This window comes from Furipterus horrens, unplaced genomic scaffold (genome assembly GCF_987537825.1).
Source record: "Furipterus horrens unplaced genomic scaffold, mFurHor1.1.pri manual_scaffold_8, whole genome shotgun sequence".
Classification (NCBI taxonomy): Eukaryota; Metazoa; Chordata; class Mammalia; order Chiroptera; family Furipteridae; genus Furipterus; species Furipterus horrens.
The window spans coordinates 54,138,276-54,161,367 of record NW_028327178.1 but is presented as its reverse complement, the minus strand read 5'-3'; the positions used below and the strand labels follow the sequence as shown (position 1 = coordinate 54,161,367).

Sequence of the window (23,092 nt, the reverse complement as noted above, 5' to 3'; positions counted from 1 at the left end):
TGGAATCTGACCACTATAATGATCTATATTCAGAAATTCAATACCTTGTATTCCAGTTTTAGCGATTCTCCATAAGAAAGAAAAGAGACCCTTTGCACCCAAGAAAATGATTTCCAAAGTCTGTCCTGCAGAAATCTGGGGGTGAGGGAGGGACCTGAGGAGCCACGCAGAGGTCAAGGAGAGTCTTCTGGGGTCCATTGCTTCCTTGGAACTAGATGCCAAATGTGATGTAAAGAGTTGAGTTTTTCTAAGGAAAAGATGCACAGTTTGCATTGGATTCTCTACATGGTGACTTCAAAAGGTTAAGAACTTCTCTAGAGAAGAGGGTGGGGTCCTCATAAAGACCTAGGGGAGGAAAGCAGCCTTCCCTGTTGCTTGCTGTGGCCTGGCGAGGAGACACTGCGTTACTGCACACCAGTAGGGGCACACCATCAGGAGGTGGGCCTGGGCCCATACAGCTGACAGCATCATTCAGGGTCACATCCTTAGGAAATCTGTGTGGTGCCACCCAGACATTACTGCTCCAGGTCCCTCCAGAAATACGCTAAGTGGCTTATTAGCAGAGGGCAGCAGAGCTCTTCCCCTGACCATGTGTTGTGGAAAGTGAAGCCTTTTCAGTATTTGTAAGGTAATGTAGTGACACAAGGGTTAGTAATGAAGATGGTAGTAGAAAGAATGAAAATGAGGGTCAGTTTGTTTACCATGCAATCAAAATATCAGGGGCAGACAGCAAGGCTTCCTGTGAGGTCTGCCCACACCGAACAACAGCACAGCCTCTCCAAGTCAGACTCTGGCCTTCTTTATGAATGTGGCACTGTGTACCTGGGGTGTTTTCCCCAAGGAATACACCTACCTGTGTGAAGGAAACCTCTTCTGCAGCTCAGAAATAATTAAATCTTCCACAAGGTGATCTGTTTCTGTCACAAGATCTGCAGCTGATGTTTTTGTTGAGACATGCTTTTCCTCAGAAAGGGCTTTTCTGACAATCTGGAATAAAAGTCCAGGATGGTAGGTTAAACTGACAAGCATCCTCTTGCCCCAGACAAAGGAACTCTCCCCTCCTGTGGGGCCAACTCTGACTTTGGTGAGCACTAGAGAGAGGCAGGGGGTGTGGGCCTGTAGACCACTGACTTCTACCATCTCTGACAGGCCTTCAGTGCTTAATGTTACACCTAAGCCTTTCTGTTTGGGTTTCTAGTGAGCCTTAAGTACCTGATGTTCTTTTTATAAGAATGACAGATCGACTTGTTGAAGTTATTTTGTTCTACCTGTGGAACAATTTTTCTTGGAAGAAAAAGAAAAACTATGTTTTTGAAGAACATGAAACTTCATCCAGTGTAAGATGATGTAACATAGATTTGACATAGGGTCCCAAGAATTTGAATATATGAGATTTCAGTGTAAAAACTTAATTTTCCCTAATTTACTTTATGAATCCTATAAAATAGAATATGCTCTTGCATTCGGATTACAAATGTACAGACTGAGAAGACTGGGAAAGCGAAAATGTACATGAAGACACACTCACCCTGGTGCTCTGGGTCAGGGCATCATTGATCATCCAAGGGGTACTTGCGCGCAAACTAGCTTTGGTGTCAAGTGGCCTCCCTAAGCCCCCAGGGCTGAGCTCACAGGCAGACTCTGCAGATGTGCAGTCTGCCAGCACATCCTGTCTAAACCCACTGCGGCTAAATATAGGGCCTAGGAATGGAGGGCACCTGACCTTTAGGACCTCCCTAATCTGTTTTGAGAGGGCAGGAACAGTGGTTAATCATAGGACGCTTTGGAGAGGCCCACTCTAGTTTGTAACATCAAAACAACCCCTCCGCCAGCTCAGGCCTTTCTTGTAATTTCTGTCACTTCTTACAATAATGACAAACTTAGAACACCCAAAAAGGACATTAGACCTTTCCTCTAAAACTGGACATGACCCCAAGATCTTGCATTTCTTTCCAAAGCACCTCAATTGCTCAGTTTCCCATACTTGACATTTTTTGCCCTTTGTGACACTGATTCTCCTACCTTAGATAAGCATTTCCTGAGTACCTTTTCTCATGTCCAGCTTGTGTTATGTACTAACGAAGCTGAAGAGGAGGGCAGGGATAGATTCACCCAGAAATTTGCAGATAGCAGGAGATGCTCATATGGAATTTTAAAGAATAAGCAGAAGAACCTTCTAGACATGGAGCAGTCCCTCCTTTTTTATGTTTTTCACAGTAGTCTCCCATCCTAGTACTGGCCCAAATACTGGGCCTAGATAGGTTTTGCATGGGTTTTTTGCATCTTAGTTGCAAAGGTAACAGATACAAATTATAAAAAATGTGTAGTGCAATGTATAAGTAATACAAAAGACAAAGCATATAGCAGTCATGCATTAACCAAAGACAGTCCCATTCATATTTCTGAGCCAGCCCCCAGAGGCCCTCCCGTTCCTTCTATTTGCAACGTCCTGCTCATTGCTGTCAGGTTCATCACCTTAAAACACCAAATAATCTCCATTGGTTGCTTGTTTATAAATATCAAACACTTCAAATCTAGCTCATATAGATTAGAACCTGCCCCATTCTCCAGGAATCCCTCAATTTTGAGCTAGTCCAGACTTGTATGGCAATTTAGTGGGGTGTGTGTGAGGGGGAAAGTGTATGTTTATGTGGGCGGGGGGTTATGGTACATATGCGGGGGGTTATGTGCCATGTATTACCCTGGCTGGTTTGGCTCAGTGGATTGAGCGTCGGCCTGCGAGCTAAGTGTCGCTGGTTCGATCTTCCAGTCAGGGCACATCAGAGAAGGAAAACTCTGACTCCAAAAAACCTCCGCTGCCTTGCGGCATACCTCTTCAGGGGAAAGGCTAAGGGAGTAAACCCCGACAGAAAATCCGGAGCCGGAGTCCCTAAGGCGGTTTGACGTTGTAGTCAACACCGGCAACTCCTGCGGCGCACCTGAAGCCAAGCTGTATTGACTCCGTCTTTCCCTTGGACCCTTCAGCTGCGAAGAGAGGGGGGGTCTGCTGCATGGGCAACAGCAGACCCTCCATATCACCCTGCCCAGGCTCTGTAGCTTCAGCTTCACTGGAGAGGACACTCCAGCGCCATCGCAAGATGTCGATTCAACACGGGAGGAGACAGATACCGTGTCACTCCCGAGTCGTACTGCACAACCATTTTCGGCGGTGCAGATAGACTCTTAAGAAGCTACACCATCGTCCCTCGAGATGGAAGGCTGCCGACGATGTGCCATGTAGGGGGGAATATGTGGTGTGTATGTGGGGTGTGTGTATATGTGGAATGTGTGTATGGTTTATATGTTTGTAAGGTTGTATTATGATTTGTGTGTGTGTGTATGTGTGTGTGTGTGTGGATATGCATATGTAAAGTTCAAGAGAAGGAGACAGCAATACACCATAATCAGAGGACATGCCATCAGAGCTTCTCAAATATTGATGTGCATGAATTACCTAGGGTCTTGTTGTAGTGAAGATTATGGTTGAATAGGTGTGGGTTCTGGGTCTGAGATTTGCATTTCTGACAAGTTCTGTAGCAACACTGATGCTGGCGGCCACACTTGAGAGCAAGGACTGGAGGAGACTCTGAGTGAGGAAGGGTTCTCAGCAGGCTGGAATATTCTGGCACTGCACGTAAGTCCTGGGGCCTCCACTCTGAGAGGACACAAGCTTCATTTTCACTTACCCTATCCCCATGTGTGGTAAGGATTCACACAACTCAAGATTCATGATTCCAACCCTCCATCTGCTGGTTTCTATGCAGAAGCAGGATTGATGATTTTTAAACATACATCAGCTTATATCATTTTAATGCTAGAACTTTCCAATGGCTTCCCATTGCTCTTAGAACAAAGCCCCAGATGCCACATGACAAGGCCTCCACCATCCGCCAATCTCACCCCCAAAGGCCACCTGCATGCCTGCTCTCCTTCTGCCACTCTGGTTTTCTGGCCTACTCCAACCAAATTTGTTTCTGTCCAAGTTCTGTGGTTTCTGATTCTTCTGTCTGGAACTCCTTGGCATCTGAAATCATCTTGTTTGTTTTATGATTGATGAAAGGACTCTCCCCACTGGCACATGAGCTCAGGGAGAGCAGAGTTTGCTCTCTTTTGTTCCCTGTAATCCCCCTAGCATCTAGAACTGTACCTGGCACAGAAAAGGTGCACAAAATTATTTGAATCATGAATAAAATATGCATCAGGCTACTTGAAAGATTTTGTGCCATTTTATCTAACTAGGCCACTCATGTTTGTATAAACAGTAACCACCTTGGTCTTTTTGTTTCATTTCATAGTGGTTTTTTAGGTTGTCCTGTTAAAAAGTCCTATTGTGCTTAAAGCCTGCCACCCTCTAGCCCTACCTCCTGGAGTTAGCCCGAATCTGCTTTATGGCACTCAAGTCTATTCTCCATGCCACAGCCAGAAGAGTTTGCTAAAATTCTGATCTTAATCATGGCTCTTCCCAGCATAAAGCACTTCAAGACTTCCTATTACTCCAACTATAGTCAAAACCTCAGTGAAAGTGGCATGCAATGGCATTTCAGAGTTGGCCTTATAGCAGGCAATTTGACCCCAAATAGCCAGTCTCCCCTTCTTCCTTTTAGCTACAGAAGCCCCAAGTTTAGCAAGGCGCAGAGCCACCTTGACAGTTTGCACCTCTCTGCCTCTTGTGCAGGTAGGTGTGGCCTATCACCAAGTTCTGCACAAGAGGATGTGAATGGAAGTGATACGTGCAATTCTGAGTTACCTCCTTAAAAGGCCACTCTGCGCCCTGGTTGGTGTGGCTAAGTGGACTGAGCACTAGCATGTGAACCAATGGATCACTGGTTCAATTCCCAGTCAGGGCACATGCCTGGGTTGCAGGCCAGGTCGCCGTTGGGGGTGCAAGTGAGGCAACCACACATTGATGTTTCTCTCCCTCTCTTTTTCCCTCCCTTCCTCTCTCTCTAAAAATAAATAAAATCTTTAACAAAATAAAAATAAAATAAAATCTAACTTAAAAAAGACTATGCTTTAAAAAAAAAAAAGAGGCCATTGTCTGTACTCCACCTCTTCTTGTTCTTTTCTCCTTTGCCACCAGGTGTGAGGTGGGTGTGATGTTAAGACGTCAGCTTTGGTCACATTGAAAAAAGAACATCTCCTTAGAGCAACAAACAAAAAAGAAACCTGGGTCCTGAGCGATTTTGTGAAGCAGAAGCCCTGCTCCCCAGACCTCTAACTGGACTGCTATGGGAAAGGGAAGGAATTTTGCCTGGCTTCTGTCATTGGTCTCTGCGAGGAAAGCCAAACCATCAACCTAACAAATACAGGTCTTACATAAGCTTTGCCCGCTCATCTCCCCCACCCCTTCTCCTCACAGCATTACTGTTATGCTTCAGCTAAATGGCTTCATTTAGCCAAGTCTCTTCCAACAGAATTGCCAGCCTTCCTCTGGCCCTGTTGTGTTCTCTTCCTTTGTGACTCAGTTCAAATGTCACCTCCTCTGAGGAGTCCCCAATTTCTTTGGGCAGAGCAGGGTATCTACTTTTTAAGTGTGCTCCTAGGGCATTTATGCAAACCATGTAACTGCCCCCTTGGGATTCCATGGCAATCCATGCCAGCTTAAGAACCTCGGTCTGTCTGTCTCTGTATCCACCTCCCACAGGCTGTTTTGCAGCCTATACAGGGGCTGCCACACAGTCGGGTCTCTGTAAACATCTGCTGAATGAATGAATGAAGATTTATTGACTGCTGCGCACTGAGCTCATAAGGTCAATAAAGTCTGGAAGACTTTTTAGCAAGTGCTCTTATGAAATAAAATCTAACCTCACTGGTATTTATGCACTTAGTCTTCCAGACCCAAAATATACAACCCTACTATGTTGAGGTGATGCACGCTCAGGAGTGTGTGGGCAGCTTGGGGAATGGCTGATGACATCTGGGTAAACTTTCCAGAAGAATCAAGCCCCTAGTTACAAATCATACAAAGAAGGGCAGATTTATGGATTCAGAAGGAGCATGTTGTATCATGTTCTCTTTTTAGGCATTTCTTTTCTGTTTTTGTTAGTATTATTATAGTGCTATGATCACGGAGTTGTGGCATGTATCACAAGGAAGACCACAGGCTTAAATGTTCCTGTGTCATGTCGGAACAGGGCAGGCCACACTGCACTGGCAACATGCAACTCAGTGCTGTGGCCAGCTCTCTCTCATCTGCTGCTGCTCCTTCAGGCCCTGGCTCACCATCCACTCATCTAGTCAGACACCCAGATATTTAGATTGCATTTCTGAATTATTTCCCTAAAGTACACTGCCCTTCTCACATTGCCTACCATTACTTGCCTGTACTGCTAAAACAGCCTCCAAACACCCTTTATTACTCCTCAGAAGTGCTGCTCACACTGTGCAGAGTGGCTTCTCTTGAAAGCAGATCTTTCTCCTGGCACTCTTTGTGGCTTGTTGGCTCACCAAGAGGATGGTGGGCCTGTGTCCGGTGTGAGGTCCTCTACAACCAGACCTGGAAACACTTGGTCCCACGGCACCCTGGGCCCTGTTTCCCTTGCCATGCTCAACTACTCTCTGGTGTTCTTCTTCTCATCCTTAATGTCTTTGGACATGGTGTTCCTTGTGCCTGCAATGGCCACCCTGGATACTTCCTGCCCATTTGTCCTTGAGGACTGCACTCAAGCCCATCTCCTCAGGAAGCTGTCTGTGTAGCCCTCCACCCAGCCACCCTGAATGAGGCCCCTTCTCTTGGGTCAGTGGTTCCACAGTACAGAATATACATCTCAGTAGTACAGACATTGGTGTTTCATCACTGTCATGCATGGGCCTGTCTCTTCCACAAGTCTGTTAAGCTTCCTGTGGGCAGGAGCTCTGCATTTCATCTTAGTAGCTCTAGACCACCTTTCCCTACAATACTAAATAGATTTTACTTTCCCCTTCTTGGCCCCAGGTCCACTAGGGCAATATGCATTGTAATGAGACTTTATCCAACTTATTTAGATTTCCATACATGAAATCACTATAAAAATTAGTTTCCTTTCAGCCACAATGAGTTAATGGCAGCAAGCCAATCTACAAAATACTACCCTAAACAATATACAGATCCAATGCAAACCGTATCAAAATTCCAATGCCATTTCTCACAGAAATAGAAAAAAAATCCTGAAATTTGTATGGAAACATGAGAAACCCTGAAGAGCCAAAGCAATCTTGAAAAAGGAGAGCAAAGCTGGAGGTATCACACTTCCTGATTCAAACTATATTCCAAAGCTATCATAATTAAAACATATGCTATTGGCTGCAAAAAAGACACACAGATCAATGGAACAGAACAGAGAGCCCAGAAATAAACCTACACATCATGGTCAATTAATTTACAACAAAGGAGCCAAGAATATACAATAAGGAAGGGTAGTCTCTTCATTAAACGGTGTTGGGAAAACTGGATAGATATATGCAAAAGAATGAGACTGGATTACTATCTTACACCATACATAAAAATTAACTAAAAATGGATGAAACTTGAACTTAAGACCTGAAACCACGAAACTCCTAGAAAAAAACATAGGTGGTAAGCTCCTTGACACAAGTCTTGATGATGATTTTTTAAATATGACACAAGGCAAAAGTAACAAGCACAAAAAATCAACTAGTGGGTGTACGTCAAACTAAACAGCTTCTGCACAGCAAAGAAAACGATCAATAAAATGAAAAGACAACCTACTAAATGGGAGAAAATAATTGCAAATCATATATCTGATTAACAGACTAATATTCAAAATATATAAAGAACTCATACAACTCAATAGCAAAGAAACAAACAACCCAATTAATAAATGAGCAGATTTGAATAGACAGTTTCCAAAGACATATGGATTGTCAACAGGTATATGAAAAGGTGCTCAGCATCACTAATTAATGCAAATCAAAATCACAATGAGGCATTTTACCATTTCAAACCTGTTAGAATGGCTATCATAAAAAAAATGAGAAATAAGTGTTAGTGAGGCTGTGGAGAAAAGGAAACTATTCTGCACCATTGGTGAGAATATAAGTTGGTAAAACCACTATGAAAAACAGTAGGAAGATGCCTCAAAAAATTAAAAATGATCCAGCAATTCCACGTAAGAAAACAAAAACTTTAATTCAAAAAGATATCTGTACCCCATTTTCATTGCATTATATATAATAACCAAGATACAGAAGCAACCTAAATGTCCACCAATGAATGAATGAGTAAAGAAACTGTGATATATATAACCCCAAAATCACAGATAAAGGGAACACTGGTGGTTGTAAGAGGCAGAGGATGGAAGAAGAGTGGGAGAAATGGGTAAACTAATTTTTTTTAAAAGTAAATTGAATAAAAATTTAGAGCTGGATTGCTGAGTTTAAAAATAATAAATAATAATAATAAACATTTAAAAACTTGGAAACTCTATAGTTCTTAATGAAGAAAATGGATTTGAAAAATTTCCCTGTCTAGAATGTAATTCTTGCCTTGGCTGGTGTGGCTCAGTGGACTGAGTGCTGGCCTGTGAACCAGAGTTGGTGGTTTGGTTCCCAGTCAGGGCACAGGCCTGGGGTGCGGGCCGGGTCCCCATTTGGGAGTGTGGGGGGGGCAACCACACATTGATGTTTCTCTCCCTCTCTTTCTCCCTCCCTTTCCCTATCTCTAGAAATGGGTAAGTAAATTTTTTTTTTTTTTTAAGTTTAGGATGTAAATCTTGTTTCCACTGATTTCGTAACATCAATAGTGAGTATAGAAGATAAATCTACAGTTTAGCATCAGACAGATCTGATTTCAAACTCCACTTGGGAGACCTTGTGGGAATCACTGGCCTTCTCAGAGCCTTTGTTTCCACATCTGTAATAGCAGTAGTATCTAAGACATTAGATTATCATAAGAATGAAATGAGGAATTGTATATAATGGACTTGGTACACAAAATAATTTATATATATATATATATATATATATATATATATATAATACCCAGACCTTCACCACTCTAAATAGTTATTTGTGAGAATATGTGTTTGACAAAATTTAATGAGCTGTGACCAAAAACAAAGAACCCAACAAACCCAACGATATACACAATGTACAAATCTCAAGCGAGATGCTAAAATAGTAGGTTAAAAAAAGTTTAATTCATAAATCTTCCTACATTAAGAGGAAAGGCAGTGATAGAATGTTGTGTTTTTCAAATAACCAGTATTAGGCTCAAACTGCCCTACCCTTTAGCCACAGTTGCATCCACAAGGGAATGGCCTGTGGGACTGCCAGGTGAGTTACCTGTTAAAAGCCCTTTCCAATGGCCATTTTCTCTCAGTCTTAGATTTTAAACATTCTCATTCTGCCAGGAATAAGTTAGTGCATGCTGTATTTTAATGAATGTTTTTCAGTTGCTTACAAACCTTGCATGCACTTCACAGACCTCCTGACTTGGGTCTCGCCCTCCAAATAACATTCTGTTAATGTTTAATATATAAAAATATGGCCTTTAGTCACTGAAGCCTGAATTTCATTATCTAAAAGAAAGGACAAAATCAGCTCCAGCATCAAAGGCCTCATTCACAGACATGTCCAAACACCTCTTTCTTATTTGTATATCAGCTTGGTTCTGTGTTACTGTCCCCAAGTCTGCCATACAATTGTCATCTATCACTACAGGGCAACTAGTCTGTGCTCCAGAACCCATGGGACAGCATGCCCAAAGAACTCTGTCAGAAGTGGAGTTTCCAACAGGCAATGTGTCTTTCCTTTTTATATCAGGAAAATGTCACTACCAGAGCCACATTTCAGGTTCTAGACTTATTTGAACACAAATGAATGTGATATGATAGCTAATTTTATCTGTCAACTAGACTGTGCCATGGGGTTCCCAGGTATTTCATCAAACATCATTCTGGGTGCTTCTGTAAGGGCGTTTTTAGATGAAAATAACATTTTAATCAGTAGTAAAACAGATTGTTCTTTATAATGTGGGTGGGCTTCACCCAATTGGTTGAAGGTCTGAATAGAAGTGACAGATTCTATTCTGAGAGAGAGAATTCTCCAGCAGACTGACTTTGGACTTCATATGCAACATCAAATGTTGCTGCCTACAGCCTTCCAACTGGGACAATGGCTCTCCCTGGGTCTCCAGGATGTCGGCCCACACTGCAGATTGAACTTGCCAGTCTCCAAATGTTGTTTCTCTGGAGAACTCTGACTAACACATCTAACAATCGATAAAATCTATAAAATAATCAAATACCCAGGTAATAATGTGGCTATCACGTGGCACAATGGTCAGAAGTTCACACTGTTAATATATCACAAATGACTGCAGAACCTTAATCACAGGAAAGAGGAGGAGCTGCTTAAAGCAGAGGTGGGCCGAGGACACCATATTCTCCTGGGTTCACATACCACTGAGTCTCAAGGCTCTCCACTGCAATCACCTCCCTCTTCGTCTTCATGGCTAGGTTTCCTCAAACTGTCCATCTCTACTTTTTAAACTCCCATCACCCATCATCCCATTGTCTTCTCTTCCACCCAGTACTCCTCTGAACCAGCTCTGCTAGGCACCCAACCACCTCCCATGCCAAATCTGGGGACACCCTTCACCTATGTCTCAGCTGCATTCTCGTTGTCATCTAACCCTCTTGGCCAGGGCCTCTGAGACCACCTATGGTGCTTCTCCCTCAGACCATTTCTTACAAGAACTCAGGGTGGGCCCCACCCTCAGCAGCTATGCTCCCTAGAGATTCTGCCTCCTCCATCACCACAATGTTTATGCCCCACTTGCTGAGGGCTTACTCTATCCCAGGCACCATTCTAAGCAGTTAATGCCTACCAACTTATTTAGTCCTCACAGTAACTCTGAGGTAATAACTATTATTCTTGTGTTAAAGATAAGGAAACTGAGGCACAAAGAAATAAGGAAAGTTGCCAAGTAAATGCAGGAAAAGGAATTCCAATGCAGAAGCTCCAAATCTTCCATCACTAAATGGAGCCTACTCTCCTGGGCTGTGCCTATCATGACTGATGGTTGCCGAATCCCTCTCTGGTGCTGAGTGTCTTCTAAAGCAACGAAATCCACCCAGTTTTCCAAGCAAGAAACCCATAAGTTCTTTACTTCTCTGTCTCCTTCAACTTATAATTTATCACCAAGTGCACCCAACATGCAGTTAATTAAATCATCAAGATTCACCTTGGTCAGTCTTGATTATGACACCCACCTACAACTCTGCTCTTCACTGAGGGTTTTCTCGAGCCCCGCCAAACTTCTCCCACCCAGTGGATGACTCCCCTCTTCCAACCTCAGGTTCAGCCACAGTGTAGCTCCTGGGTTCTGCCTTCACTTTCACCCCTTGCAGTGCCGATCTTCTTTCTTTGCCTTGACCCCCTTCTCTTCCCCTCTACCCTCCCCAAGCCTCTTACCCAACTTCTACAGGTGTCTCCTGCTTTTCCTTTTAAAGATACAATTCAGCTATATTTCTTCCAGGAAGTTGTCCCTAGTCTCCCAGGGCCCCATCTCAGTCAACCAGACTTAGGCCTCTGTCCTGGTGAGCCGGTGGGGTGGGCTACAATGTCCACTCTGCTCCCTGCTAAATACACCACCCAGGTGGCCAAGGCACTGCCCTGGTCCCTGGGGTTTGGAGCTGGGATAGTGGACACAAGATTCTGAAACTGACTTAGCTACACAGACACACACTGCCCGTGTACTGAATTCTTCCCTCATTTCCCGTGGGAGAAAGATGTGAACCAGGCCAGCCTTAGGTTCTGGCCCCATGAGGCCAAGAGATAGGGAAGAGCTTGGACTCAAAACTCTCTTTTTTCTCCCCAAACCTCAGGATTTGGGGATCTGAGCTCTCCCATAGGCCCCCACTCCTAGAACTGGGGGTAGATGGGGCCTGGAACCCACTAGCTGTTTCCATCCTCTGGCTACTCTCCCTACAACTTCAAAGACAGAACTCTCCACTACTAAGTGCTTCATTGGGGCTATAAAATATCTCAGTAAATACCCACAGAGGCCAATTCACTTCCACGAGGGGTGACAACAACCTTTCCTTCCTTCCCTTTAGTGAGATGCAGGGGGGACTTCACTGACTTGGTCCTGCACCAAGGGCTGGGCTGATGCAAGGGCTGCAGGTACAAATGCCTCTGAAAAAAGCACTCTTTCTCATTTTTCTCAAACAGCTTTTGCTAGCAAAATGGGCATAAGAAACATGCTACTTTCCTTACAACCATGCATAATGAAAATGATGGTTGTCCTTGCACACAGTGCCAGGAAGCAGTGGGCCCTGGACGCTTGGACCCAAAAAGGGGCAGCTGCTGTTCTGCTCCTGCCAGTTGTTTTTTCATGGGAATTCTGTCTTGGCTGAGGTTTTAAATGTTGGCAAAAGTTTTACTATTGTCAATGTAGGCTGCCCCCAACCCTATGGAGCTAAGTGAAAACTGGAGGCCTGGACTTGCAGCATGGAGCACAGTGCGGGGCCAAGATGAAGCAGGGGACTGAAGGCGAGGAAATGGTGAAATCACCACCTGCCACCTGGCTTCCTCCAGTAGGAGGTGCATTCTGCCCAGGTAGGAAAGTAGAGAAGTCTTTTCTGAAAAATGGGCAACCCAAGACCTCCACATACTGAATTTGGGACTCTCCTACAGGAAAAACGAGAAGCTTGACCTGGGATTATCCCATGGCACAGCCCAGGGGTGGACAAGCCTGCTCTCTTCCTGTCCTGGATCTGGCCTTAAAATCATCACAAGCCAGTGGCTCTCAAATTAGAATCTTCACCCTTAATCTCTCCCCTGAACTCTGGTTCGAAACTCAACACCACTTAGAATAATCCATGGGCAATTCAAGCTTAACTAGCTTGAAACACAACATTGGACTTCCACCTCCAAACCTGTTCCTCCTGCAGTTTCACCATCTCAGGAAGCAGCAAATTCATTCAACCAGCTTTTCAAGCCTGAACCCTTGAAGACATCCTTGCCTCCTCTTTCTCTCACACCTTGATTTTATTTGATTCTAACAGCAAAGCCTGAACCTCAGCCTTCAAAATACATCTGTTTTTACCACCTTCTTCACTACCCAGTCAAACCCACCCTCATTTCTCATCTGGATTATTTTAACAGCTTCCTTTCGGATATCCGATTCTGGTCCCCCCATATCGTAGGGCCCCACACAGGGGTCTGCCCAAAACCTCATATCACACTCAGAGCTAAAGTTCTTTCCAGAGCTACTCTGCAAATATTTGTTGAGTGAATACATAAATTTCTAGTCAGCATTTTAGTACCACCATTTTTAAAAACAGAATATCCAGGAGGCCAATAAACACACAGTAAAAAAAGCATTTAAGTCATTAGTGATATGGGACATGCGAATTAGAACCACAATAAAATACTACGTCAAATCCATCAGAACGGTTGAAATGAAAAGAGGCAATACCAAGTGTTGTCCGAGATGCGGAGCAACAGGAGCCCTCGCTTACTGCCAGTAGAAGTACAACTTGGTACATCCATTTCATTTTATTTTTTATAAGAATATCAGAGGGTTTTATTAAAGGTGGACTGGCCAAAAAGTTGTAAACTGCCATTTTTAGCTCTCAATTATTATTATTATTATTTTACTGTTGATACACTTAACTACAAAACAAATTTAAAAGATATGGCTCTCAAATGGGAATATACATCTGTCTGTCCAGAAAGTATCCATCCATGTAAATATTTAAAACAGACATTTACTGAATAAGATACACGATATAAGAAACATTTGTACATAGGAAAATAATACCTCAGTCCCCTTCAAATTAGGCACCTTGGAACCTCACACAGTTCTCCCAATTGCTATCAGCTGCCCTGTCATTATTTTCCTGAATCCCATGGACAGTTTGAAATCTCTTCCCTTTCAAAGGTGATTTTAGTTTTTGGAAAAGACAGAAGTAGCAGGGCACCAAATCTGGGTTGTAGTGGGGCTGAGTCACCTGGGTGATTTGATGTTTTGCCAAAAAACTGCACGGGACATGATGCATGAGTGGGTGTGTTGTCATGATGAAGCTGCCAGTCACCAGTTGCCCATAGCTGTGGCCTTCTCAATCACCTGAACAGTTTCCACAAAAGAATGTTCAAGCTTAACACAAAATTTGATGCAGATCCGTTGCTCCACTCACTCAGTCATTCTGAATACACGGCCACACAGTACACGTGCTCACTTAACAGTGTCTACTGCCCCCACTGACTAGTACAGCGAAATTGTCATTGTTCATGCATGCACATTTCAGTCCACTTTCCTTGGCTGCACAGGTCACATCTAGGTAGTGTTAACAATGGTTGGACTTTTTCTAGACAAACCTAGTATATCAGAAGGTTAGTAACAACATTCTAAAAAACACATGTCTGTGGAAAAGGTTTCAAATGAACACAATTTCATTTTTAGATTTAAATTTAAATTATATCCAGTAACAGCATTCTTTCATGGTGGCTCACTATAAGATATTGTATTGGAAATCTGTAAATTAAGCAAGCATTTCTTAAAATATGCATCATTTTCCCAGAGGGTGTGTTCATCCAGAGATTTGCTTATACAGGTCTTTAATTCATCAATTCCTTCTCTGGTAATTGCAGGGATGGAGATATGTTGGAACTCCACAGTCCTCTCTGGAATCATGCTTGTTGTTGTTGTTTTGTGTTTTTTTTTGCTTTTTCAAATAAATGCAGAAAATCTTTAGGATTCTTAATATGGTTCATCAGTACACAGAATTTATCTTGGGCATCTGGCAGGTCCATTTTATTAACTGCCAGGAGTGCAGTTTTTGTCTGAAGTTCTCTTTGTACAACTGCAACCCTTTCATAAGAAGTATTGTAGTGTCAAAGGCAGTTCTAAATTGAGTTTGGGAAGTAATCCAGAAATATTGACCTGTTTGAAATCTTTATACATGAACTTTCAAGTTTAGGCTTTAAGGTTTTAAATGCATAATGTGCAATCACAGGTTTTACATGAGAAATCTGACTTAGCAAAGAGGATTTTCCAGCATTTGGGAATCCCAATATGCCAGTATCAGTTTTAGATCCAGGAATATTACTCATTTCTGGTCTTTTAATGGTAAGAAATTTGTAAGTAATTGACCACCAAAACCTCCTTCAGCTACCAAAATTGTCTTTCTTGTCATTGACCTCTCCAATAATTTTATCATTTTCATCAGTTATTTTAGTACCCACAGCTACAGGAATGTCAGTCTTTTCCTATTTGCTCTTTCTCCACCCACAAACTGTTCTTGAGGATATTTGTCTGTGAGTTGTTTTAAAGTCATTTTGTTATGGGCTACAATCCAGGTGTCACCACCTTTTTCACCTTCTCCACCTCAATGGCAGTAATCCATTCCACCACTTCCTACCCTGGTAAAGAATCTTAGATTATCAAAGAAGTTTCCATAACTCCACATATACCGTACTGCATGTCTAAACAGCAGGCAAGTACCCCATCTCTTCACTCCATGTGCACACAATTCCCCAGAAGTGCCTCAAACCATGTACCCAAACCACAATTCTAACCATACCAGGTAGACAGCCACACCCTTCTCACCTCTCAGAGGCCAACCCCAATTCCTGGTGGGAAAGAGAAGACTACGATAGAAAAAAAAGCAGAGGTAGGAGTAGGTGGGGGTAGGTGGGGGTATTTGCTCCCCTGTGCCTCCCTCCAAGCCCCCTTACTTCCCCAAAAAGAAAAAGTGGGAAGGAAGAGAAGCACCAGAGCTCTCAGGTGAGCCTAGGGGCACTTGGCCCTTAGGCATCAGGTGGAAAGGCAACAGGCAACTGCTAAGCACCATTACTGGGATGGGCCAGGATTCACACCCAAGAAAGGTATACATATTCGATACATCTAATTTTTAAAACCTAGCAGAATTTCATATCTGATGACACAGGAATTTCACTCCTATTATTAGTGTATCCACAGCAGAAATGCATAAATACATAACCAAAACACACATGCAAGAATGTCCATAGTGACTCCAGACTGGATGTTATCCAATGTTTCCTTGAGAGTTGAATGAATAAATTGTCAGATAGTCACATAACAAAATTCTGTACTATATGTCAAAGTGTTTTGAAAACGTATAGTAGTTTGATCCGGCTGGACTAAGTGCTGATCTTTGGACCAGCAGTATCAGTTATCAGCTGGGAATTTAGTGGAAATGCTAATTCACTCCAGACTTTGGGAATCAAAAACTGGGTATGGGACTCAGCTTGCCCTGTAAAGCCTTCCAGGGGCTTTTGATACAAATTAAAGTGAGGACACTTCTCTACAGCAACTAACCTGATGAGTTGGACCATGATGTGAGCATTAAAAATTCTGCTAGGAAGTTGGAAGATGACTGTTGAAAAACTAAGCAAATTAAAAACAACTTTTCTTTTTTTACTTGCAGAAAAATACAGGTTGTGAAAGAAAGAAAAGAATATGTAATATTAGCTATATTGCCTGATTCAACCTTGCATTACAACTGTATGGTCATTAGAGTGTGATAAAGATACCAATGGTTGTAACTCAGAAAATGGAAAACAGCAACCTCTGGGGAAAAGTAGAAGGATGACATGGGCCAGGACATTGTTGTTCTTCATGAGAGTCCTTTTAGTAGTATTTTGCCTATTAAATTCCCTATGTGCATAACTGACAAAAATTAAAATCACAAGTCAAAACTACTTTGTTGGCAAAGCAAGTGAGACAAATGGATGATATTGGCTCAGAATCCACCAATGTGCACTCCCTCCTCTTGGGGATCCAGAGATAGAAAAGCACATTCAGAGCCCATTGTGAGAAAAGCACACCAACCAGACCAGGGACAAAGTGTCAGCAGGATGGGGAGAGGCACAGGACAGATAAGGAAGGTCACTAGGGAAGGTCCATGAAGGAAGCAGCACAGGGGCCAGGCCCTGGAGGGAAAGTGTGGTTTTCAATAAACATAGGCAAGAAAAAGGACAGGAAAATGCCATTTGTATTTTGAAAATGCAGGATAATTTGATCTGGCTAAACAAAGGGCTGGTCCACTCAGGGGATGTTGGGACAACAGGCCCCACTTCTCAAGACAATGCCTTGGGAAGCATAACCTGCAAGGGTGTGTAAGGCCAACTAAAGAGGCGATATATTAAGTACTAAGGCTAGAGGATTCAATTTTTGTTTTCTGCTTTGTCTTGAGTTTTTGTTACCAGTAAAGAGAAATGAATGCTTTAAGGCCTTTTACTAGCATGAGGTTCTGCTAGGGATTATAGCAAAGTGTGTTGATATGGTCACATAAATATCTTTTTTAAGTTTGCAAAACTCAGTTCCTCTAATTGCAGATGTAACTGCTCTTTCCACACTACAATCTTGCCTCCATCATATTTCATGTCAGCTGGCATTGGAGTGGGGTATCGGCCTTTTTGGCTAAAGAGAAGTTGAGTGGACATGTATTTACTTTGGGTTTGATGGGATATATCTGTGGCGTTTGTAGTCACATCTGTGTGTAAGTTATTATTAGTCATCCTGTGTAGGAATGACTTCCAGAAATGCTTCTATTATCCACCACATCAACTGACCTGGCACAGTGACATAAAGAGCAGGACCAGAGGGTTGTGTGAGCATGGTCAGGGGCATCAGGCACAAAGGATCATGGAAAAAACAAGGCTTCAAGTATATGGATGGTCCTCTTGGAAAATTCTCCCCATCTTACAACTAATATATAAAAGAAAACTGATAGGACTCTAAAATTTGATGACAATCCTAAAAATTTAATGACTTCATCAGTAACAAGTTTGAAGCCTAAACTTTTCTAAACCATCACTAATCAATTTCAATCACCTATGCTATACGAAAGCCTCAATTTATTTTCTAGTCTCTCCAAAGAAAATATTACAAAAAATTGTCACTTGAAGATGCAAAGTATAAAGCCAAAAAATGTGAAAACTATTACAGACTGAGCAGTTAAAGAATTATTTTTATGTATTGTTATATTGCTAGCATCTTAAAATTTTACTGATTTTTCTTATTCTAAGTAATTTTATATCTAATTTAAAATGTTCAATTTTGCATTTTTTTTTTTGTTACAAAGTGGGCTCCTAACTTGTTTAAGCTTCATGCCCAACAAAACCTGGATCTACTTACGCAGGACAACTTAAAATATCACAATTTTCTATGATACTTTTGTTCACCTGTCACTAAAAAAAGATGACACTCAGTTCAGTGAACCCTGCTATCTGTATTTGGTGGTGGTGAAGGGTGCGGCTGAAGTCACCCTCCCCACAAAGCCCAACAGTCAGGGAGGGGCTCCTGCAGTGGTGTGGGTGGTTAGGCCTGGAAGGCAAAGGATGAGTTTTAGAGGCACTGTAGGAATGCCTGGTAGAGAGGAAGGGAGGAAACCAAGGAGGCCATCGTGTAAGGGCAGCACATTGGTCCAAGGAAGCTACTCAGGTTGCTTTTGTGGAGACCTCTCAGGACTGAACAATGGGGAGCAAGTTGTCTAGGTCTGTCCTGACCTGAACCATTGTTTGAAAGATCAAGAGCAGTGACATTTATCGCTTGGGAGTTCCCTCCCTCTGCTTCTACCTTTCAGCAAATAGAACCTAGATTTGGTAATTCAGAACACAGAACAGTATCAAGAGCAGCTGAGGGTAGCAAACTCAATAAAATAGCAGAACACTGGGTACCGGTGAAGGGGTGGGCATGCTGGACCACAAGGGCACAGAAAATATGCCAAACACTGCCTTAGTTAAGGACTCAAAAAGGGTAACCACTGACTACCATTTGATCCTTCTCTGGCCTATCTGGTTATAGGCCAAATTTTCTCCAATTAGCACCCCATTACTGTGAGAACATTATTAAGACAATTTGTCCCTCTTTACACAGGTTGTAATGACCTTGTGTGGCTTATTTGTCCCAGCCACAGACCATTCTGGCCATCCTCCTCAAGGCTGGGCAGGCAGGAAGTATCAGCATAATGCTCAAGAGGGAGCCCTGAGTCCTGGGCTCCCTGACCAGACTCCTAATGGCACAATCTTCATTTCGCCCTTCCCCCACTCTTTAAAAAAAAAAAAAAAAAAAAAAGAGGCTTTTTTGTTGTTGGCAAGTTGCAAGCACAAGATTATCTCCTAAGTTAAAATTCATAAAACTCTTAGAATTGTACCTGCCATATTGCAAGCTCTAAAATGTTTTAAAAACCCTCTGTATCTTCAAAGATCTAAATTTGAAAAACCACAGAAAACCCTAACAACTCATCAGGATTTACATAGTAGTGCCTGACTTCTAAGCTGGTTTCTCCTCAGTCTCAAGGGAGAAAAGCTTTATGTTGGAACCTAAAAGTTACTAAATATCCTGGTTAGTCACTCTGGAAAGGAAGTAAGGGGGCTTGAAGGGAAGAACAGAGGAGCAAATACCCTCCACCCACCACCACCACCACACACACACACTGTGGATCTGCTTTCCAGGAAGAATGTTCCCAGGAGCTTCATCACTCTAACGGAGATTTGGGGTCTCCTTTCTGCACAGGAGGGAAAGGTGATGAAGCCAATGGGTAGCTTCACAACACTCCTTTAAGCCATGTATTCCTTACAGAGTCTTGGGTGTTGAAAACACAGGTTTACTCGGTGCTGAAGGTTAACTTTCAAAGGGGATCAGAGGATTCAGACCAAGGTAAAACACTATTCACTATGCACACAATTATTCACCTCAAATTTAGGATTGAAAACAGCCTGGGTTTAACATTGCACGAAAAGTTACAGAGTATTTTCGAACTGGTAGACCTGATAAAGAGAATGCTGTTTGGATATAAAGTCAGTCTCCTCTCACAGCTCCTTCTGTCCATCTTCATCCTCCGGATCAGTACACAAACAAAGCAGGAGTAAGCCATCTTCCCACTCAACCTAACCCCTCCGTGACAGTCCTGGGAAAACCAACACACACTGCTTCATCCCACAGTGTGGAACGTGTCCCTAACGTGTCAGGCGCTGCTGAAGGTACTGAGGAAAAATATGGGGAACAAAACACAAAAGTGAAAGTGAGAAAAGAGGGGCTGCATTTTCAAACTCTAGTCGCAGGTTTAAGCTCTGCCGCTTGATTTTAATCCTACGGGTCAGATATTAACAAGTTTCAATTACTGAGTGGAACCCCTTTCAGGTTGTGGTTCAGAGTAAACTTGCATTTAGGATGCTTGAGGAAAGACAAACAGTAAGCTTCCCAGCTGGGGCTTAAACCTGGGGGTAAACCACACCCACGTCCTGGCCACTGGATCAATGCAAAGGTCTTTAAAAAACAACAGCTGTGACATTCAAACCTGGAAGAAAAATTTAAAGTCCTGGACTGATTTGCATAGTCAATATACTCTAACCTGCTCTCTTTTACGCAAAGGTCAAGTTACCTACAGTTAGCCATTCAAATGCCAAAGGAGAGGGGCCATGTCCAGCATGCTTTATTCAGTGGCTGCCACCGACACGATAGAAAGAGGTGCTCCCCTCCTGCTCCTGGGGTGGAGAAGGTAAAAGTAAAGGTCTGTGCAGGAAACGAACACAAAGACTTCTTTCACTGTATCACGACCAGGTGCCCAGTCACCAGACGCCCACCGCACACGGCCCAGCCGCGCGGGTCCGGCTTCCCGCTCCAGGACCCTCAGCCCTGGCCCAGCCCCGGCCCGGCAGCCCGCGGCTGCACGTGGTCCGCGGACCGGCTCGCCAGAGTCTCAGCGGAGCCCTTTTGGTCCGACTTTACTTCTGCTCAGACTTTCATAAGTGACGAGTTGGTGTGATGCCGGAAGAGTGCCAGCCCGGCCCGCGGGGCCACGCTCATCCGGACTCTGTCAGGGCTGAGGAGGAGGGCCGCAGCGCTCACCTGTCCCGCCCGCAGCGCCAGCTGAACGGCTAATTCGAAGCATTCTTCCCAGGGGCCCCCGGAGGGCGCCGCCTCATCCTCGCGGCTCGGCTTCATCGCGGCCTCGCCGGGCCCCGCCACCTCCAGCCCTCCACGCCGGTGCCTCACCGGCTCCCGCCGCCCCAAAACTAGGTTCCGCCCTCTGTCTTACTCCAGTCGCTCTACCCTCAGCCTCCACCAGCCCCACAGCTGAGCGGCGGGAAGGGCAAGGAGCTGGCGCGGGCCGGGAAGCCCATCCGCGCGTCCTAAGCCCCACCCCTAGATAGGCCCCTCCCACCGAGGCCCACCCTCCCTCCGTCTCGAGGCGTGCCCCACTCGGCACCTCTCCCCGCCCCTCCCAGCGCCAAACCCCGCCTTTCCTTGTGAGCATTCCGACCCTGCGCCGAGCCTCGCCCCAACCCGCCGCGTGTTCGGGTCCCGGCTTCAGTCCGGCCCCTCCCGGCTCTTAGCCGAGCACCACGTTTCACCCTCTCGAGCCCAGCTCCTCTCCCCCGAACCCCGCCCCTCTCCGCCGAGCCCCGCCCTGCCTAGAGCCGAGTGTCCTAGCACGTTTCATCGGAGCCCCGCCCCTCATCGCCGCGCGTCCTGCCTTCCACTCCTACGGACCCCGCCCCTCTCTATCAAACCCGGCTGCTCTCTGCGCTCTGTTTGGGACTGGCAAGGCCGCAGAAGGGAGGGTGGTCGAGACCGTGGGTCTGGGGCAGTAGCCCTTAGGCCTTGCGCGGCCCGGGTCCCGGGGCAGCCACCGATCTGGATGGGCACGCGTGGCTGAGGCCACATCTCAGCCCAGCAGGATTGTGCTGGTGACGCCTCCGATCCTCTCGCCCGCCCTGACGGCCGGTGCACACGTGGCCTGAGGGGCGGTCAGAATCTAAAGGAACTTTCTTCAACTCCTAACAAGTCGCTCTCTGAGCCGCAGACCATTGGATGCCCTTTGTGTCCTCAGTGGGTCGTGGGCGCTAGTCCTCGCGGCAAAGATCACAAAGCTCTTGTGTTGCGTAATGCTTCCATGCAAACAAGCTTTCACCCCAGTTAAAAACCAAACATTATGATGACAGTCTCTGGATTTTATAACTCTGAGCTCAAAACTCCAATGTGGAGCCCGAACTAGTGACTAGCTCCGCTCTGTAGAGAGGAATGACCTTTTGAGCCTTTAACGCTGCTGAATCCTGGCACCACCTAAACATAAACAAACAAAAGGCATTTCTAAAGAGAAACTCCGTGGTTTCCAGGAGTTTAATTTCATAAGCTGTTTTGCCTACTACTCCTTTACAAAAGATGCTGATCCACATAAAATTATTCTGGAGTGCCACGTCTCAAAGCCTAGGAGAACAATGGAAGTTTGTACAAGAATATTTACGGGACTTTTTTACCCAATTAACCTAATGATGGGATTAAGTGTTTTTTAACTTTTGTCTGTAAGCACTTTATATTAAATAAAGTTTCACAACACTCATTGTAGAGAAACACTAGGTGTATGGTATGAAACACATAAAAATTACAAAAAAAAAAAAAAAGAAACAAGGAAGAATTAGGGAGCCAGAGCTGGGTAGGGCTTTAGTCTCCATCTGGATTTGCCCAGTCACCTAGTCCCACAGCTCAAACTAGACCTAGAATTGGCTCAGCTCTCACTACAGGCTATGCTCTACACTATCTTTTTTGTTCATCTTTTTATGATTTTCAAGATAGGGAGCTGGACTTCTAAGTGAAATTAGAAGTGATGAAATTTCTCTTTGGCCTCTTTTCAGCTCCCGTTTCTGAACACGTTGCCCATCCTCCCCCTACTTTCTATCTGGACCAATCTGAAAGCTCAGTTATATCTTTAGATAAACTCTTATTACAGATCTCAACCTACCTAAATTTCTAGAGAAAGCCTTCATAACTTCCTCGCCTAATTTCCAAATATCTTAAGGCAGAATCATGTGGTTATTACCAGTATGAAGTTTGAAGCTGGCCAGATTTTCCTAAACTAAAATGTTGGCTTCAGTTCCTCCTTGCTGTGTGGATTTGAGCACGTTACAAATAACCTCTTTTCCTCAGTTTCCTCAACTATTAAAAAAAAATTGGGGGGAGGGTGTTATGTGGGTTAAATACATGCGGTTGGCCCTTTGTGTGTTTGCTAATGTTACTAAGAATTTGCTCACTAATGTAGCCTTCAGTGATCAGCATACAGCTTGGCACATAATAGGGGCCTAATAAATAGCTGTTAATCATTGCATACTAAAATCA

The 23,092-nt window shown here is 44.1% G+C and overlaps 1 protein-coding gene and 1 pseudogene across 2 annotated transcripts in view; both read right to left on the bottom strand.

Annotated features, from left to right (window-relative positions):
• The window catches only part of IMPA2 (inositol monophosphatase 2), a 61,902-nt gene extending 40,776 nt beyond the window's left edge, over positions 1 to 21,126 (bottom strand). Inside the window, exons 1-2 of one of the 2 annotated variants that reach the window (XM_090285833.1) lie at positions 20,825 to 21,126; positions 854 to 987 (exon numbers count right to left, since the gene is read on the bottom strand). In XM_090285833.1, the coding sequence (XP_090141959.1) occupies positions 854 to 987; positions 20,825 to 20,920 (230 nt within the window). In that variant the 5' untranslated portion in view covers positions 20,921 to 21,126. Of the gene's footprint in view, positions 1 to 853; positions 1,201 to 20,824 lie in introns of those variants that run through there. The other variant, XM_090285832.1, reaches the window with a different exon arrangement.
• LOC150002927 (GTP-binding protein 10-like) lies at positions 14,342 to 15,416 on the bottom strand (annotated as a pseudogene).
• Positions 21,127 to 23,092: the final 1,966 nt, after the last annotated feature.